The 21,089-nt window shown below is 39.9% G+C and overlaps 1 protein-coding gene across 6 annotated transcripts in view; it reads left to right on the top strand.

Annotated features, from left to right (window-relative positions):
* The window catches only part of LOC134211815 (histone acetyltransferase KAT6B), an 84,608-nt gene that overhangs the window by 8,931 nt on the left and 54,588 nt on the right, over positions 1 to 21,089 (top strand). For 4 of the 6 annotated variants that reach the window (XM_062689087.1, XM_062689090.1, XM_062689091.1 and 1 more), the window contains exons 2-4: positions 13,628 to 14,203; positions 14,269 to 14,594; positions 14,654 to 14,764. The exons of 1 other annotated variant lie outside the window; for it this stretch is intronic. In XM_062689087.1, coding sequence (XP_062545071.1) covers positions 13,640 to 14,203; positions 14,269 to 14,594; positions 14,654 to 14,764 — 1,001 coding nt within the window. In that variant the 5' untranslated portion in view covers positions 13,628 to 13,639. Of the gene's footprint in view, positions 1 to 13,606; positions 14,204 to 14,268; positions 14,595 to 14,653; positions 14,765 to 21,089 lie in introns of all 6 variants that reach the window. One more of the 6 variants, XM_062689088.1, reaches the window with a different exon arrangement.

The raw sequence follows: 21,089 nt of genomic DNA, 5'->3' as shown, positions 1-21,089 counted from the left end.
CTATCTCAAAGAGCAATTTTACATGAGACATTCATCAATGTCTCTGAAGTAAAAATAGTAAGGAAGGGGGCTCAAAAATGAGCCCTGGGGGAGACCCATGAGGCTAATTCTTGAGGTTGCCTAGTCATCATGAGAAAAACTCATACGCTTCTCTGACAACAAATTGTACACATAGTTGTTTAAAATTGGAGAAAGTCCACAGGCGTGAAGCTTGTCGGATAAGACATCGACGCAAACTGAATCAAAAGCCCCCTTAATGTCCAAAAATACTGAGCCCATTTGCTCTTTTTTAGCGAAAGTTAACTGAATTTCTGAAGAAAGCAACGCAAGACAGTCGTTCGTCCCCTTTCCCCTACGAAAACCAAATTGTGTATCTGACAACAAACCATTAGATTCAACCCATTTGTCCAGCCGGAAGAGGATCATCTTCTCCAACACCTTCCGAAGGCATGATAGCATCGCGATAGGGCGATACGAATTATAATCCGACGCGGGTTTTCCGGGCTTCTGGATGGCTATCACCCTCACTTCTCTCCAATCATCCGGAACAATGTTGCACTCCAGTAACTGATTGAACAAATTCAATAGGCGTTTCTTCGCGGCGTCTGGGAGGTTTTTGAGCAAATTGAACCTGATTCCATCCATCCCCGGAGCAGAATTGTTGCATGAAAGGAGAGCGAGCGAGAATTCGATCATCAAAAAGGGGTGATCCATATCATCCCTGTCAGCAAAAGTATCACGTGATACTTGCTCCACTGGTACCGAATCCGGACAAACTTTCTTTGCAAAGTCGAGTATCCACCGCGACGAGCTTTCACGATCTTCGTTAACGGACGACGCGTTTCGCATTCTCCTTCCGACGGTCCAAAGAGATTTCATTGAAGTCTCGCGCGACAACCCTTCAACGAAAGTGCGCCAATACTCGCGTTTCTTCACCTTGACCAGCTTCTTGAACTGGACTTCGAGCGCGATGTACCGTTTGTGAAGAACGATCGATCCGTGTTTCCGAAATTCCTTAAACGCGTTGGATTTCTCGCGATAGAACTGTGTGCACGCGGTGTCCCACCACGGACTATGTGGTTTCCTACGAACCGAAGCTCCTGGCACCGGCCGGCGTTGTGCATGGAGAGCGCTGTCAATAACCAACTGAGATAGAAACTGGTACTCTTCCCGCGGTGGAAGTGTTTCTATCGACTGTATGCCATTGATGATGGCCTCCCCATATTTCACCCAATCAATGTGCCTCGTGAGGTCATATGAGAGGTCGATAGAAGCGGATTGATTACGCCCATTGGAAATTAAAACTTCGATCGGCAAATGATCACTACCATGGGGATCTTGGACCACCTTCCAAGTACAGTCCAACGATAATGAGCTCGAACAAATGGAAAGATCTAGACGGCTATCTCTTGCTGGAGGAGCCACTCGTGTACCTTCTCCTGAATTCAAAATTGACATGTTGAAGTCGTCGCAGAGGTCGTATATCATTGATGAACGGTTGTCGTCGTACAGTTCCCCAGCCTGTTCCGTGGAAGTTAAAATCTACCAAGAGCAACCGTGGCTCGGGCATAACCGAGCAGATGTGCGAGAGATCTCTACGAGATATCGCGGTGTTTGGAGGAAGATATATAGAGGCGATACTAAGGTCTTTTCCTCGAATAGTCACCTGACATGCGACAGCTTCGGTGCTTGACATCGGAGCAAAATCGACCCTATAGAAGGAGTGCTGTTTTTGATCCCTAAAAGCACCCTCCATATGCATTTGCCTGATCGCGGCGAATGATGTTAAAATCTGGAAAATGAAGGTTTACATCTGATGTTAGCCATGTTTCACATAAAGCAAAAACATCGCATTGTAATTTGTTAACCAAAAATTATTTTAAAAAAAAACTAATTTTGGAAGAATACTTCGACAGTTCCACTGTAGAATCGAAATCATATGAACCTTATCGACGAAATTAGTCATCGAAGGATACGAATGACTTGAGGAGGGGCATTTTTGAAGCCAGCTGCTTCAGGAGAGGAGTCAGAATAGGAAGAACAGTTTTGACCATGTTCTTCACGGGGTCGGAAGCATCGAAGAAGTTGAGGATGAGCTCCACGATGCCAGAAAGTGTGAACATTGGAGCGCTCAGAGGTTCTTCTGCTCGCTCTCTATGCTCTCTTTCTGGCTGAGAAATCGCAAAAAATGGGGCATCTGGGGTTTTAGATGTCCCCGGAAGCGGTGGAAAGTCTCGTTCATCCTGATGTGAAACCACAAAAGTTGAACGTTTTGAGCATTTCCACCTACTTTGGATTTGACCATGTTGGATAGGGGCTCACTTTCAGGCTGCTTCCTAGGCTTTTTCGAGGGTCGCTGGCTCTGTTTTACTCGTTTCCTCGTTGAGCCTTTGAAAACAAAGGGAACTCCATTTCCAACTTCGGAGTCAGAACTACCTTGATCGTCCAAAGGAAGAGTAGAGTAGATGGTGTCTGAAACTACCGGTGAAACGGCCTTCCTCAACATATCGGCGTAGCTTCGTCGAGAACGCTGTTGAAGAGACCGTTTCTGGTGAATTCGCCACTGTATGTACTTCGGACAAACTTCGAGAGCATGTGGAGGGCTTTCGTTGCAATAGACACATTTTGGTGCCGTCTTGCACGCGCCATCCACATGCTTCTCTCCGCACGATGCACAGCGAGGTTTATTGCAGCAGTACTGGGCGGTGTGGCCCAGCTGCTTGCAATTAACACAATTCATCACCTTCGGTACATACAGCCGCACAGGTCGACGAAGTTTTCCAATCACTACGTAGTCAGGCATCGCGGACCCGGTGAAGGTGACTCAGAAAGACTCAGACGGAGAATAAACTCGCTTCTCTCCCTCCTGCGACACGGAATGCATTTGCTTGCACTCCAGTATTGCAACAGGAGGCAAAGAAACGTTCTTGAAACGACCCAAACCTTGTTTCAGATCGTCGCATGTCATACTCCCCTCCGTCACCACCCCGCGATCTCGCATTCTGCTGACGGCAAATAGACCTTATATTCGAGAGTGAAAAGCTCACAGGTGGCAATCTCGTTGGCCTGTTTGCGGTCACTGACCGTGACGCGCAGCTTACTAGACCCAACCATGTCGATGGTCGTGACAGACGAGAATCGCTTTTCCAGATCTTTGCTGATCTGACTTATATTCAACCGTTTGCCTTTGGGTCGGAAGAAAACAACATACGGCCCACTAGAGTCGGGAGGGTAGGCCTTGGGGCGGGGGGTCGTATGAGAGGTAATGTTGCTAGTGTCCATTCTCTGTTGCATCGGTACACCAGAATGCAACAAAACTTCATGAGACATGGAGTTCGATGAACCCCCGCCTTCCTCGCCTTCGCGCATTGCGGACACGAAGTGGTCCGCAGCAGCGAAACGCGCACAATTTGATGTTTAGCACTTACTACAGGGACAAAAAACACAAACACAAAATAATGATATAATGATGGAAAATGGAGAAAAAAAAACGAACTATTCTAACTAATCAACCAGACTGAAAAAAGGGGGGAAACGATAAGCAGAGACGTGAGTATGTACCTAGCTTTCACACTTCTACGTTGCGGCTGCTACCGGTTGCCGCACACACGGGACGGGCGACCACTCACCCGTGGTATGATCGAAGCCAATCACGCTGAACGACCTCTCACTGCAGCTGGATGGTACGAGTCACGAGGGGCGGTCGTATGTGTTGGATGAACCCGATCGTTGGCGATGGTATTTGACGATCGGGTCTCGTTGAAATGCCGGCGTGGGGCGATGAAGCTTGTTGGGTGACGATGCCACCAAAATAACGTAAATATTTTGGATGCGTCACTTTCCTTGAGCTCCGAGAAAAAACCTTGCTGAAGGCCACTTAAAGGAAGTCCAAAGCACCTCTTCCAATATAATTTTCGGTAAAAACCACTTTGGGAAAACCCGAAAAGAATGAGCGCACGCGGACTTATCAACCGTCTCGCACGGTTGCTTGACGTGGAATGTGTCTAGGCACTTACCCGTAACCGATTTGCTCGCAACAAAATGAATTCGACGCAGAATCTTGTCCCATTGTTTCCTATTGAAAATTGGCTGGATCGGTCTATGGACTCAGAAGTTAAGGTGTATTCTCTGTGTTACGCAATAAATAAAATAATTTGGTGAGCATGACACATTTTATAATGAGCGAGAAAGGCATCATCACCGCTAGGTGGATTAATCTGGGTTTTTCTTTATTGCAGAAGTCTTTTTAAATGTATGAAAAAAAATCTGGGATATGGTGCATTCTGGGGCATGGTTTTCGGGGGAATGTTTCATTCTGGGAAATGGTTTTCTGGGGAATGGTGCATTCTGGGGAGTGGTTTTCTGGGGAACGGTTTTCTGGGGAATGGTTTTCTGGGGTATGGTTTTCTGGGGAATGTTATAGAATCCTTTAGGGTTGTATGTCAATGCCCAGAATACCAATCCCCAGAATCAGTTCCCCAGAATGGTATTTCCCAGAATTCCATTTCCCAGAACGACCAATTCTCCAGAATGATATTCCCCAGAATGCACCATTTCCCGGAAAAGAAATCCCCAGAATGACCCATTCCCCAGAAAAAAAAATCCCGAATGACCCATTCCCCAGAAACCAAAAAACCCAGAATGACCCGTTCCCCAGAAAAAGGTATCAGTCTAAGAAACTATGTTTTTCGCTGTCATTTCTATAAATTAAAAATACTAGATACTATATTTCTATGCAAAAATACTTATATTGAAGTACGCATTTGCCCGGAATAAGGCAAAACGAATCCCGGGTAGAAGAAAAAAGGAAAATAATATCAAATTTTACTATTAATATATGAATAACTGAATAGCAAAATCTGATATTAGTTTGTTTGATATAGTTGATAAAATAGCAAAAATAATAACAGACATTGCACTAGCAAATAACTCATAAATAACTCATTTTGCTATTATAATAACAAACCAATAGCAAAATATTCGAAGAAAAGAAAATATCAAAATAAGTTATTATTTATATGTTGAAAATTGTAAATGATAAATGAATAACAAACTTTGCTATGATTGCAAAATATGTTCTTCATTTGTTGTTGGGCTCTTTATTACAATAACATAAAACAAACTACTTTTACTATTATAACAAAACTTGTTGTTGGGATGTTATTTTATGTTATTTATGAATAACATAAGAATAACTAAATATGTTATCATAGCAAAATTTGTTATTATTATGTTATTTGTTTGTTATTCACCTCTACCCGGGATATAATCCATTATACTCGTTGTTCATATTGGGGGAAGCCCATATGGCATAATGCCGTTCGGCATAAAGCCGTTTGGCATAATGACCATTTGGCATAATCGTTGAAAAGAATATGAAATGCAATGGGTCGTAAGAATATATGATTTCCATTTTTAGAAGTATGTATTTACCTGGAATAAGACAAAAGAGTAGATGACTCCTTTTTTAAAAGTATGCGTTTGCCCGGAAAAAGGCAAACGAATAGATAACTACCCGAGCAAAGCCTGACATCATAATGAGAGCAAAAAGAAAACATATTTTGATATCGACATCAAATTGAAATCATAAACTTAATCATAAACATAAACATCATATCATAAACATAAACATAAACAATACATCATAAACATAAACTTTGATATTCATGATTGATAACTTATTTAGGTATCAATTTGATGTTGATTTCTGAATAATATGAACTGATATTAAACTGATTACTTATTTCGTTATCCAAAACCAATATCAATATCAGTTTTCGATTTGCTCTCATCGACAGCAGAAATAATTTTCAATTTGATGTCACAGTAAGATTTTTCTGCTATACATTTTGTTATTTTAACCGTTAAAACGACCAAAAGGATATCATGCTGAGTTATCAAAATTAGGCGATTTCACAACAACAAAATTAGTTATCGATTTGCTCTCCATCTTTGCTCGGATACTTCTTCAAAAGTATGCATTTGCTCGGAAAAAGTAAAAAGTAAATCACTCATTATTTTAAAGTACGCGTTTGCCTGGGATAATGCAAAAGAGTAGATGACTCCTTCTTTAAAAGTACGCATTTGCCCGGGATAATGCAAAATATCAGATGACTTCTTCTTTAAAAGTATGCGTTTGCCCAGAAAAAGGCAAACGAGTAGATAACTACTTCTTCAAACGTACGCATTTGCCAGGAAAAAGGCAGAAGAGTAAATGACTCCTTCTTTAAAAGTACGCATTTGCCCGGGATGAAGCAAAAGAGTAGATGACTCCTTCTTTAAAAGTATGCATTTGCCCGGAATAAGGCAAAAGAGTACATGACTCCTTCTTTAAAAATACGCATTTGCCCGGGATGAAGCAATTACGAAGTATTTAGACTAAGCTAGGAAATGGTGCATTCTGGGGATTAGGACATTCTGGGGAATGTCTTTCGGGGGATGGAGGCATTCTGGGAAATGTCTTTCGGGGGATAGGGGCATTCTGGGGAATGTCTTTCTGGGGATTGTGGTATTCTGGGGAATGGTTTTCTGGGGAGTAGTGCATTCAGGGGAATTAATTTCTGGGGAATCACTTTCTGGGCAATGGGTTTCTGGGGTATGACATACAATCATCTTTAGGCATGCGTGTTAGAATATCCACAGTTTAACTGATTATTGTAGCATGTGCAGTATTGCAGAACATAGCAATTGATACGAAGAACCACCTGAAGAAATCGAAGGTTTTGAGGAAATGTTGGCTGCCACTATTGTTCCAGATGCCCCCAACATGGAGAGAAGCGCAACATTTTGTTCGACAATATTTTTTTCAACTTTAAACTCATTATTGTCGGCGTAGCATCAACTTAGAATTCGGAAGTCGGGATTTCCGAACCGAACTTTCTTCCGAAGTTTTATCTGTCAAACTGATTGATGCGTTGTTTAGCGCATCCTTAGGCGAATCCAGCGCACGACTTCCGAAGTTGGGTTATTTGCATGTATCTGGAGAAAAACCCAACTTCGGTATAAAAAGCGTTCTATGTTTATTCCGGATAGACAATACAATATACATACATAAATTCCTCATTTGGTTTGTTTCCAAAGTTGTTCTTAACGAATAAAAAGACCAAGAACTACCCTAAAACAAAACTTGTGTACACTTCTTATAGTTCTTCAGTAGAATTGTTGGTTCCCAGTTCCGCTTATAAGTCTTAAGCGTGTCATACAGCGTGTCATTCTTGCAAGATACGGATATACTTCCAATAAATCTTTAAAAGGTAACTAACCACTGGTCATTTGACTAGGTTTATTTCTTCTCATTTATAGACAATCATCACCTTACATAATAACGAATTCCGGGGTTTCGAGAGTGCCTCTGGTCAATTAGTTCTACAGGATTTTACAGACTCTACAGAAGCTTATTACTTTGTGAATAATTTGGATTTTTGGCTAGAAACAAAAATATCCCCAATCAAGGGATATACTAAAGACGTTCAAGCTTCGGAGATGGGGATTTTAATTTTCGGTCCGATCTTAGATGTTTCCGGATGGGAAACATTCTCGGCTCCCAGGGCATAGTGTATCCACAGACAAACAGACGTAACACTGAGGAAATTCCCATCGACCATGAGCTCAACGGTCATTTTAAATTCAACTGCTGGCGAGTTTCACATCCAGGGGCGCGCGCATCGTATACCTTTGTATTTGGCATCTCACACACGCCTTCTGTTGACATTATCGTACTAAACTTTGTTTCGTACAACATGCACGTTAGGTGGTGGTAGAATAGCTGGGCGATGGATTTTAAAACCAATTGTTCTAGCTGTTACGTCTGTTTGTCTGTGGTGAATCCATTGTAGGGTGTCCCAGAAAGTATAAGCACGATTGAAAAATAACATTTTGACTTTGTTTTTTGGAAATAGGAGAACGGTTCGCCACTTCATCTCATAGCTCCTAGTTTGTTTATTATGTTGCATGTTGACAAAAAGAATCGACGAATTTGGTGCCGTATTTCTCTGTTTAGCGATGAGATTGATATATGTACAGTGAGATGGAAATCGGAACAGTTCCCCTACTTGGTTATTGTTTCGCTTTTATGTCCTTTACTATGCTTTACTGCAGACCAGTTCACTTTTCCGAGATCCTTTTGATCGTACGCCAAGGATTGGGATATTGATCAGATGGTACCCATTAGCTTCAGCACGGACCGTTTGTCAATGATTTTGGCTACATTTTCATTCTTTTTGCAATTTGCAAAGTCATGATGGAGTCCGCTTCCTTAATATGCTTTCACAAATGTGCCTTTGTCAAAGCACAAAAAGTTCTAATAGGAATTCCCCGGGAATGATTTAGAGAATCTATCTTCTTGAGTACGGATTCGACTCTTTTTGCTTTGTACCAGACTACCGTGTCCATCGCGTGATACACTGATATTAAAACCAGCCAAAATATTACTGGGTTTGCTTTCGGATAATGGACAGTAACCGCCGCTACAAGAATTCCTGAACGTACACATTAGAGTGGCCCAGTCTTGTATGGGGAGAAAAAAGTTGTCGAATTCTACGGGGCACCCCCCAGGATTGTGCCTTTGGGTAAGAAAATCAATCTCTGAAAATTTCAGCTCAATCGCTTGTTATAAGCTGGCGCAATTGATTTGAAGTTTGTATGGTGGTTTTAGCCAAAATGCATAGGAAAATACACTTCCGTCACTCTTTCGTTCAGGAAATTGGTTCGGTATGCCCGATTGAGCTCAAAATTGCACCAAAGGCAGTTGATATGTTAATGATTAATTTCACAGAACATTGTACGGTGATTAAATGACTTTTTATAAAGTTTCGGATGATTTATTAGGAGTTGGGCTGTGCACTTTGGAACTCATTGTCATGAAAAAAGTGCGCATGTTATCAAAGGTGGCTTAGATATGTGCTGTGGCGCGCGTTTATCTGCATATGTTTGAGAGCGCGCGAAACCACACATCGCAGGCATCTTTGATAGCATGCGTATATTTTTCATGGCAATCAATGAATTCCAAAGTGCACAACGTAACCCCTAATAGATCAGCCGAAAACTATAGAAAAGTTCATTTAATTATCGTACAATGTTCCGTGGAATTGATCTTTAACATATCAATTGTCTTTGTTGCAATTCTGAGCTCAATCGGGCATACCGAACCAATTTCCTGAACGAAAGAGTGACGGAGGTGTATTTTCCTATGCATTTTGGCTAAAACCACCATACAAACTTCAAATCAATTGCGCCAGCTTATGCAACAAGCGATTGAGCTGAAATTTTCAGAGATTGATTTTCTTACCCAAAGGCACAATCCTGGGGGGTGCCCCGTAGAATTCGACAACCTTTTGTTTCCTGGGGAAGTCTAGTACACATCAACTGTATCCGAACGCTGCAAATGGATTTAAGAGAACTCCACACTTACAAATTGCTTACAAGATCATAGCTTTTTTACAGAATTTTCCTAAATAAAGTTGCTTATCAACATCGTCAATACTTTGCCAATACTGATCATCTTGAAATGGTCCCGTGGAAGAATTTTATAACCGAGCTTCACTCATGGTTTATCATCATCATCACCTTGCATAACGATCTTCCACACAAAAGTTTATTGTATAACTTATGGGCCCATATTCTGACATATACAGCATGTTATTCACTTCTTTTTTCTTCTTCTGCTCCCTGAAAGTCCTTAGTTCATTTTGTGTCTTGTTTCGTTTGGTCGACTTTATACTTCGATGTTATCAGATTTTTCCAAATCTTGAACAGAGGTACCAGTTTAACGGGAAAAGATTGAAAGATTTTCCGATCGAGCATGTGGCTCATAGGGACCAATTTACGTTCAGATTTGTTCATGTCCTGAAATGTAAAATCCACACTAAACTACTCCGATGCTCTTATCTCATTATCTCGCCATCTGACTAAATGAATGTTGGGAGTAGTGCATCGTTCGTACAAAGTCAGTTTGCACTTTTCAAGGTAAAAGTTTCGCATTCCAGTAAAAACTTAACCAAATGGCACTTATGAATCACAGAGCGAGAGATTATAACGTAAACTATGATGCTCAGTGATAACCTGCCATTTAAAATTTATCTGAAAACAATAGGGGCGCATCAAAATCGTGCTTATACTTTCTGGGACACCCTATATTTGCCGCACAAGATACATAGTTACTCATGCATAGAAAATCTTTCAATTATTAACTGTGAAAATGCTTGTAGAACATTAGAAAGGAAGTATGAGGTTTAGGGTTCGAGTCCCTCCGAAACACGTGGATTCTTTTTCGCAAATTTGATATCAATTTGTCTATTTCAAAACATGTGCTCAGGGATTGAACTTATCATTTCTTTATCATTTAGTATTCAGCCAATAACTTATTCCAGAGGCGGAATTCCGAAAAGTGTAGTATGGTGGACTTCTAGCGCTATTTTCCCTCTACAACTTTGTCTAAGGGTACATTGTTCTATGTCTAATATTTACAGCGTGAAACACTAGTATCACTTGATACACTAAACGATAATAAGTGTTATTATCATTTAGTATATTAAATGATACTAGGGTTTTTCACTGTAAATATTGCACATTGCAACTCATTTCATAGTATTCGGTGAATTATACCGAAATCTCAACAGCAGAACTGTTCGGTAATTATTTTACAGATTTTCTGTGATTTTTACCATTGATGAACTGTCAAAATCACCGAAAATCAGTAAAATTATTTACCGAACAATTCTGCTGTTGAGATTTCGGTTAAATTTCACCGAATTCGGCGATTTATTTTAAGTGTGCGCCATAAAAACACTTTTCGGAATTCCGTCTCTGGAATAAGTTTTTGGAGAAGCTGCTTAAGTTTCAGTGGGATTGTATAGCAATTGAAGAAGAAGAAGAATGAAGCCCTAAAGGCTCTTATGCTAAGAAATTCTATCGGTTTTGATGCTAATTTAATTTCAAATACTATGTCAAATATTTTATTCGGAAGTAAAGTGAACAAATCATAAAAATGCAGCAATATACAGAGAAATTTCAGAATACGAAGTTTATGCAACTCATTTTCTAACTTCATTAATTCATTCAACAAGTGGAATGTGGAATTGTAATAGACATATAATAGTTTCATTCACTCTCTGATCCAGAATTATTATTCTGGTTTCCTGGGTTCTGATAATTTGTGACTCCCAAAAGCTTCATACGCACAGCATGTTCTTCCCCTTCTTCCCGCATGTGCTGGTAACGCAGCTGCTATGTTTGAAGCTTAATGTTGCTGGTTTTGAATGTAATATGCGCTGTTTCAAGCTCTACTTTTCATTTCTGAAGCTCTTCCATCATCTCACGGTCACGCTCCAACAACTTCTTTTTAAGTTTCGACTCAACCGTCGTCACTTGTCGTGAGGCTTGACGCTTCTTGCGTGTTTTTAAAACTTCGCTCGTGGGCTTCCTCAACATCATCAGGACCTCTACCACCTCCGGTGGCCTTACGTGACATTTTCCTTTCGAAGCATTTTGGCCGATATATTTTTTAATATTCTCATACTTTTTCCGGAGTACCGCTGCAGTGCGCACCTAAAAAAATATTTTTGAACTGATTGCATGCGTTCTTTTTTTAACCGGAAAAAGAAACCGCAAAAACTCAAAAAGTACTAAAATTCAGCTATTTCACTCACCGTGTTAAGACAGTTTGCATTGAATTCGAAACAGATATCGTCCCATGCCTTAGAATTATTTTCGTTTCTTTGTGCGTCACTCGCCTTGCACTCGATTACGCACTGCCGGCTCAATGCGGGCTGTACCAGCAGTTCCTCCTCTTCTTTTGAAAAATTGGCCGAACGAATTCGCTTTTGAATTCACTTTGAACATTATAACGCAAGATTGAACGCATCAACAACAATCAAAACAAAAGTCTGGGAATGACGTTTCAATTGGAAAGTAATGGAAGGATAATAGAAAATTAGTTAAACACGTCTCGTTAAGCGACGGCCTCCAACCTTTAAGCGCGCGTGAAGAAATACAATTTTTAGGCTTGGCTTAGAAGTGACGTTTAAATATAAGCAAAGCTTACGATATAGGGGAACTGTTCCGATCTCCATCTCACTGTACATATATCCATCTCATCGCTAAACAAAGAAATACGGCACCAAATTCGTCGCTTCTTTTTGTCAACATGCGTGCTTACTGCTGAAAAAAATCACAAAAATAATAAACAAACCAAATTCCTTTTCATTGCTTTGTTTTTGATGGGATGGAAATAGGAGCTATGAGATGAAGTGGCGAACCGTTCCCCTACCAGGTTTATGAAGCTAGCGCGGCTGGTGAAGAAATCGACCCTTAATGTTTTGTTTTGTTATGATTCTGCAAGAACATAAGGGTGCTTGGTGGCCTTGTGTCACTGCTTCTGCCTCATAAGCAGGAGATTAAGGGTTTGATCCCTGGCCCTTTCCAATTTCCTATTAGATAATTTCGTTAATCATATAACTCAATCTCTTTGCAAATCAAATTCTCATTGCTAGCAAGTATGATTCTAAATATAGAATTGTTATGAAAAGCTGCCTGTTACTTAGTAGCAGTAAATAAAATGTAAAAATAGATTGGTATTCATTTGTACCCGCATACGAATGCTATATACGGTCGCTATGCTCGTGCAGGCCTCATACAAGTAAGAATGTGTGAGGTTGATGTGCGGGTAGCGATGGTGTGGTAGACGTGTGCGTGGTATTAGAATCCAATAGCATTCAAATTCTAATTGTAAAAAATGAATCCCATTAGAATTCACTTTAATACTTTCTCATTACTCTAGTACTTCTAATTCTCATTCATATATTCCTATCCCATAGATCGCATCACTTACCAAAGTGAATCCAGATAATATATCCCTTCATACTAACACAATATCCTATCCTAAGACTATCGTGGAGATGCAGAGGTATATTCGGTCTCTAGTAGCAACGAGAGTTGAACTAATAATCCTTCCTTCTCTTGATGACCGTAAGGACGTGGCCGGCGCCGTGATTGACTTAGTAAAATGCATTGAATTTCCGAAATTTGCACATTGAGAATGATAGCTAAACCCAAGCTCCATTCAATTGGTTCCCTGTGCAATTTCGCAAGTTCTAATCAATCACGGAGTAGCAACTACGAATTGTACGGTTATCCTGCTCATGCTCATGCTCATGTTTTGTTATGATTCTGCAAGAACATTCCGTTAGGTCCGTCCAAACACAAAATAATGTTTGTAAAGTTTTATTTTTTATTCTTGTTTTCTGTATGTTATGCGTAGAATGCAATGGTATCAATAAACTAGAGACACGTATTGGAAATCGTATGAAAAACTTCTAAAGCCCTACTAACCGAAAAGTAAAACAGGTATAATTAATGATGCGACCTATTAGAATGTACAGCGCGAAACAACCAAACAAACGGGCTCACACTATGAAGTGCAATATATAGTAAAATTTACTGTCTATATTTCAAACTAATCGTTACATTAGATAAAAACAAGAAAACAGCTGATTCGAACTGTCGACGTGACTCCAAAAACAATCATTTTCGGCGAGCTACTCTAGTTTTACAGTACAACTCGTTTAACGTGAAAAAACAAGACAAATTACATAGGTATGTCCTTTTAAAGTTGGTTTATTTTGTTTTCTAGCCCAATAGCAAGATGCGTGAAACCATGGCAGATGTTAGTCCTCAGGTTTGGAAGGAATGGATTCTTGAAGCAATACGCCGTATTCGTTGCCAGAAGCAACGTCCCAGCGTTCAACGGATATGCCAAGCAATTGGTAGCCATCACAAGTTTCATGAAGACATCGTTGCAGAAAAACTCGAAGAAGCCGTGGAAGCTGGAGCAGTGCTGAAAGTGTATAATAAAGGATTACATTCGTATAAAGCTCCATCAAACATGCAAAGGCGCGTCGTGTTGGTTACAAATGAAAGTGATTTGTCATTATTTGTTGTAAAAGCCGTGCGTGACCTAGGAGAATGCGATGGGTCTAGTGTGAAGTCAATTGAAAACTATGTGCAGCAAACTAACAATCTGGATATAACCAGCGAAACTGATTTTAGCTTAGTGATAAAAAATTCTATCCGAATTGCTGCGGGGGAAGGAAGTCTACTTCAAGAAGGAAAACTATACAAACTTGGAAGCGTAGTGAAACCTTTGATCAAGCGAAAGTCTTCTTCACCTAAGAAAAAGGAGAAAATGTTGAGTGAAATTTCAACTAAAGTGAGTGCTATCAATGTTTTTTTAATAGTACTTTAATAACAATGGACCTATGTGCATATTTTCAGAAATCCACAAACACAGTTTGCGTCGAGTGCCTCGGAACTGATGCGAAGGGTCCTTCAGGATTACCAGAATCATTGAGTTCTTGTAGCGGTTGTGGCATGTCGTTGCATAACAAGTGCGCTAACGGAGATGACACTGACATACCATTGGCTGCATTAGTGAGAAAAGGCAATAAGTGGTTCTGTGAAGAATGTAAGTCATGTGATGCTTGTTCGACACAGAACCAAAAGGGACCTTGTGTGCTTAGTTGTAACTATTGTTTGAAGAACTTTCATTTCGCCTGTATGAACCCCGCATTTAGCGACAAAAAAGTAAAATCTGTTTGGAGGTAAGAATTAGTACTTGAAATCATAATCCATGTCAGCGATACATTAGGTTTGCTTTCAGTTGTTCCCCCTGCCTGGCTCTCTACAGTCAAAATATCAAATCGGAAATGGAAACCACACCTTTACCAAAAAAGCGACATGAAACAGAGAAGGAAGAAAAGAAAAAAAAGAAGTAAGTACTCAACTGTACAAAATATAAATTACGACAAATTAAATATGTATGAATGTATGCTGTATGTACCTGGCATTGCTTGGAATTATCAGTTTGACTCTGCATTAAGGCCTCTTGGAAAAATCATTTTCTAAAGGTCAATGGGAAAATAATATTTGTGCCGTTCTAATTGCTGGCACAACTTGAAAAAATACCGAACCGATATTTCATTGTAGGGAATTTTCTTTAAATAACCCCGCACACTGTTAAACAGACTTGACAATGAAAAGATGTTATAAAAATAAAATTAATCTGAAATACAGATGAATTAGCAAAATTTGGTGAAAACTTTGATTTTCTTATAAGAAATCATTTTTTTCATTAAATTAAGCGGGCTTGGTAGTCATATGGCTACTGCTTCTGCCTCATACGCAGGAGGTCGTGGATTCAATCCCAGGTCCGTTCCATTTTCCTACTTTGTATCTTTCTCTTTATTTCTCATGTTCTAGCAATCGCTAGAACTGGAAATGGACTTCCATACCGTTTCCATTTCTATTCCTATACCTTCAACTTGAGTATTCTAACAGTAATCTGCTTGAAATGGAAATGAACTATAGAGCTCGTTTCCTACATCCAATTAGAAATTCCATCAGTTACCTTCTCCTATCTATCACATTGGCAGCTCGTTAACCAAGACGGACCTCTGCCTCTCCAACCTAACCCAGAAATTCCAACAAATTCCGCATGAACTCGTATCAAGTGCAGAGGTATATTCGACTTTCAGTGGGCGAGTGATTGCATCATCATTTCCTCCCCCTTCCCTACATTGACTTGCATTCTGACGTGGCAGGCCCCAGTTTGACCTAACAAATGAGATCACCAGTACTTGTACATTAAAGATGTGTGCTAGTCCCAAACTCCCAAGCAAACATCTGTTGGTTCCCTGTGCAAGAACAGCTGATCTGGTCATAATGGAGTAGCAACTACGAGCTGTCAATCAAGCTCAAGCTCAAGAAATAATTTTTTTCATAATTTTTTTTACTAATTTCACATTTTATATGTCTTCAAAGAAAACTTTTGGGCCATTTAAAATATTCACAATGGAATATTTGACCATGATTAATAAGACTTGAATAATTTAACTCAAATGGGGCAAGATGAGCACCCCATTTTGAAATAATCAAATAATACACAAAATACTAAAACTCTTTTGCAATACCTACAATCATAATTTACTATGCGTTGAATCTGTTGAGTAACGTACATTACCAAATTTACTGAAATTTTAAACTGATTTTTGTTATTCAATGTGATTTTGAAGGTATCAATGAAAAATAATAACTTGTCGATCCCAAAAACACTTTTATTTTTTTTTAATACAGCCAATGCTCATTGAAAGCTATTATTTTTTGTTAATATTGGTGCTATAATACATTTCATCATATACGTATTTCGACCACAACTGTGTGGTCGTATTCAGTGTCTCGTACTTGACTCGACGAGACGAGACTTAATACCTTCTCAGCAACTATATTACAATACAACAGTTCTTTTTTGTTGCTCCTTATCTAACATCTAGAATGGAGCGCGAATTTAAAAAAGAACGATAAGGCTTATGATTGTGACTTGACTAAAACTGTGTTTTCGACGGGTTCAAATTTACTACGGGGCAAGATAAGCATCCATACGGGGCAAGAAGAACACCCTTTAAAAAATCAATCTTTGTAAACTGAAATGTATTATCTTCTTCTTCTTCATTGGCATTACATCCCCACACTGGGACAGAGCCGCCTCGCAGCTTAGTGTTCATTAAGCACTTCCACAGTTATTAACTGCGAGGTTTCTAAGCCAGGTTACCATTTTTGCATTCGTATATCATGAGGCTAACACGATGATACTTTCATGCCCAGGGAAGTCGAGACAATTTCCAATCCGAAAATTGCCTAGACCGGCACCGGGAATCGAACCCAGCCACCCTCAGCATGGTCTTGCTTTGTAGCCGCGCGTCTTGCCGCACGGCTAAGGAGGGCCCCACCCTATTAATGTCGAATTCGTTTTTAAACCTGGGTCAGTACCAAGGCCAACCCGAACCCTGAATAAAAAAACATTTTCAGTTCCATCTGTCATTGGATATGTTGATGTGCGTAGTATCCTGTTTATTTTGATTCGAAACATATGATCACCCAACCGGACTGACAGTGCGATGGCCACGACTAATCATATCATGATAAAAACGTTTAAGAACTCGCACTGATTTTTGCGAATAGCGAAATTCACTTTGGGTTTGATATATGTATATAATGGTATTCTATGATGTGCACATTTTTTTTACCAAGAATTCCATATGAAATTCATCTAGGAGATTCCCTATTTGACAGGAATTCATCTTGAAATTACAATCAATATTCCTGCAAGAGTGTTTTTTTCTTTTTGAAAATCACTCAGCTGCTTGTAATACAAATCCTCCAGAATTTGCAAAATGCAATTTGCAAATATTCCGGAAAATCCTCGCAACCCCTCCTAATAATGTTTCAAAAGCAGTTTCCCCTGGAGATCGTCCGTAAATTCATCCAAGAAAGTTTTCCTTAAAATATTCCAGAAATTGATCCTGGAAATCCTCTAAGAGTTTCTTCCTAGTCCTTCAAGAGTCCAACAAGGAAAGCCCAAAAAAATCCTCCAACAATTTGCCCTGAAATTTCCCCAGGAGTTCCAAATAAAATTTCGGTTCTGCATAGAGTTCCTTCAGATAATTCTGCAGAAATTATTCTTTCAGAAATTCTTCCGATAGATCCTTCAGGAATTCCTCCGAAAGTTTCCTCCAGGAATTCCTCCGGAATTTTCTCCAGGAATGGCCCCGGAAGTTCCATCATGAATTCCTGCGTAAATTCCTCGCAGGAAAACCTGGCGAAGCTTCCGGATGAATTCATGAAAGAACTTATGGAAGAATTCCTAAAGCAACTTATGGAGGAATTCCTGAAGGAACTTATGGAGGAATGTCTGAAGGAATTTTTGGAGGAATTCTCGGAGGAACTTCCGGACGAATTCTCGGAGGAACTCCCGGAGGAATTCTTTAAGGAACCTCCGGAGAAATCCCTGGTGGAACTTCCGGAGAAATTCCTGAAGGATCTATCGGAAGAATTTTTGAAAGAATATCCGGAGCGATTCCTGGAAGAGCTTCCGGAGGGGTTCCTGAAAGATCTTCTGGATCTTCCGAACGAATTCCTTAAAGAACCCCAAAGGAATGCTTGAAGGAAATTAGAGAGGAATTTCTGAAGGAGCTTAAGAAAGTATTCCAGAGTTGTTGTCTGGAAGAATTCTTGCAGGAATATCCATAATAACTCCTACAGCAAGTTCCAGAGAAAGTGCTCAAAATATTCCGAGAATAAATTTCAAAAGAAATCATCACCAAGGAATTCCTGAAAAAAAAAATATATCTGAAAGATGTCACTGAGAAATTCCTGGAAGATATCGCCAAGATAATTCAGTATAGAATTATTGAAAGAATTTTTGGCTCAATTTCCGAAGGAAATCCTGGAGGAACGTATTGAGGGTTTGTTAGATTCGTCCTTGTTAGGGGGCAAAGAGCAAAGATCGGACCGGCTAGCAAACATAAAACCGCCTCAATTCATGAAAAGCTGTGTGCAAACATTTTATTTTCCTCGTTTGATCTGCGTATTTAACATGGTTGTTTACTTTTTCCCCATCTTTTAACTTCTACCCTGCATGCCTGCTAACCGTCTACGCTTCCTTCCTTTTCTTCTGTCACACCATTCCCCCTTTTTTCCCCATCACGGGGCTACTCACGAGCACTGCTCTCTTCAAACCAAATCTCGGGAACTTTTTCAAATCGGCGTATGTAACATTTTGATCAAGCTGAGAAAATGAGCTTGGAAGTTTTCAGATTTCATTTTTATTCCTATTTAGAAACTAATCATTTTTGTTGCAATTGAATACACCTCATCGATACATTATGAAAAGGTTCATCGTCACTGACTCTGAAATCTGCACTGCGTGTGAACATTTCCAGGAGTTCCAAATAAAATTTCGGTTCTGCATAGAGTTCCTTCAGATAATTCTGCAGAAATTATTCTTTCAGAAATTCTTCCGATAGATCCTTCAGGAATTCCTCCGAAAGTTTCCTCCAGGAATTCCTCCGGAATTTTCTCCAGGAATGGCCCCGGAAGTTCCATCATGAATTCCTTATTCAGTATAATTCAGTTATTTTGATAAAAATATATGTTACAACGTTCTGCAACAGATAAATCACATACGTCGTTTTGATACGTCAGCATGACCGAGGTCATGCTACTTTCGTCGAAATGTTACGCTGCTTCGTACGCTGCATTGTTGATACGTCGAAATGTTGCGCGAAGTTGAAACGTTTCACGCACATGCGACAAAAAAACTGCAGCACTTACTGGATCTTCCGAACGAATTCCTTAAGGTGAAGGTGGGTTGAGTACCAAAACAAAGCTTTGATAGTATAGGTACAATCAAAACTTTCATATACTGTAGTAGTATTGGTGTCGTATTTATGAAACAACAAAAAATATTAGTAGGGTGGTTCAAAAAACGATCCAGCACCACCACGCTCACTAGATTCCGTCCCATGCTCCGAGTGTCCTCAAAAAACCGATTTGAACAAAAACGAGTTGAGCGCAATCCGGTTCAAGTTTGTATGAAAACTAGTATGGGAAACTAAACCTTTTATTACACTGCCTACGGCGCCTTCCCTCCAAACGCTGGCGAAAAGAGAACCCACATAGCTGAAAACAACATTCCAGAGACTTCAGTGAACGAAAACCGCACCGCAGGAAAGATCCATTGATTACGTAACGCTAATATAGCATTTTATACTCCACTAACCCTTATGGCACACTTTTTGTATGAAGTATCTGCCCCTGGTACGATAGTGTAAACTAGACTAGACTAGAAGTATCTGCCCCTGGTGCGATAGATATCACAGACAAATTCTGGGTATTTTGTTGAATTGCACGTTTCACTGATGCCTTCTGAGAAGCCTAATTATCATGCGAAAGAATCGCAACCTCGATTAAAATCGACTCCCAACTATTGGAACGACCATTCAATATGGATTGTCTATGGAGTTGAAGCTCTTAAATATTTCATCCAGTCATATGGTCTCCCCCCTCGCCATCGCCCAATGACGGAGGGCCAGAATCAGAATAATGCTAAATTCAACCTTGCCATATCAACTGTCATACAAACCTGAAACGACCTGCGCACGGTAAGCCTCTATTCAAACCAGCCCAAATCATTGGATGACACCCAAATTATAAATCATAATCAACTGAGCGTGGCGAAGCAAAATTATTTTTTGAACCACCCTACTTATTAGTTTGCTGCTGCCGGTGCCGGTGCACCGCAGTGTTTACATTCGCTCCGCGATCAGTTTTAATCGTTTTTTCGGGCAAAACTAGCAGTTTATACTAAGTTTTCGGTTCAAATAGGTGACTGATTTCAAAAAGTGGTATTTAATTTGTATTCTATCAACATTTCGGGCTGCTCATGTGCGGAGCAGTGAGTAAAAACTTGATTTTTCCAATGCCCTTTGAGAAGAAGTGAAGTGCAGTGATGAACCCACCAAATCGTGAACGGCTATTAAATTGGCACGAAACTGCTGATTTATGCTACAATTCGAGCCGGAATACATAGGATTCATTGAAGAAACATGTTCATTATCACGGGAAGTAAGGAAATATGCTGTGAACAGGTTAGTAATTTGAATAATCAACTTTTGTTCGATGCTGTTCGATGCATTCGAATGTTGGTGGGAGAGGAGTGCGGGAGGTGTGGGGTTGGCCCGTGGAAGTTCCGGTGCCATATTGGCTGCCATCGTGGTACTCTTCCAACTATGTCCTTAAAGAACCCCAAAGGAATGCTTGAAGGAAATTAGAGAGGAATTTCTGAAGGAGCTTAAGAAAGTAATCCAGAGTTGTTGTCTGGAAGAATTCTTGCAGGAATATCCATAATAACTCCTACAGCAAGTTCCAGAGAAAGTGCTCAAAATATTCCGAGAATAAATTTCAAAAGAAATCATCACCAAGGAATTCCTGAAAAAATAAATATATCTGAAAGATGTCACTGAGAAATTCCTGGAAGATATCGCCAAGATAATTCAATATAGAATTACTGAAAGAATTTTTGGCTCAATTTCCGAAGGAAATCCTGGAGGAACGTATTGAGGGTTTGTTAGATTTGTCCTTGTCAGGGGGCAAAGAGCAAAGATCGGACCGGCTAGCAAACATAAAACCGCCTCAATTCATGAAAAGCTGTGTGCAAACATTTTATTTTCCTCGTTTGATCTGCGTATTTAACATGGTTG

The sequence above is a fragment of the Armigeres subalbatus genome, chromosome 2 (genome assembly GCF_024139115.2).
Source record: "Armigeres subalbatus isolate Guangzhou_Male chromosome 2, GZ_Asu_2, whole genome shotgun sequence".
Classification (NCBI taxonomy): domain Eukaryota; kingdom Metazoa; phylum Arthropoda; class Insecta; order Diptera; family Culicidae; genus Armigeres; species Armigeres subalbatus.
The sequence above is the reverse complement of the archived record's forward strand: the minus strand, read 5'-3'. Positions and strand labels throughout refer to the sequence as shown.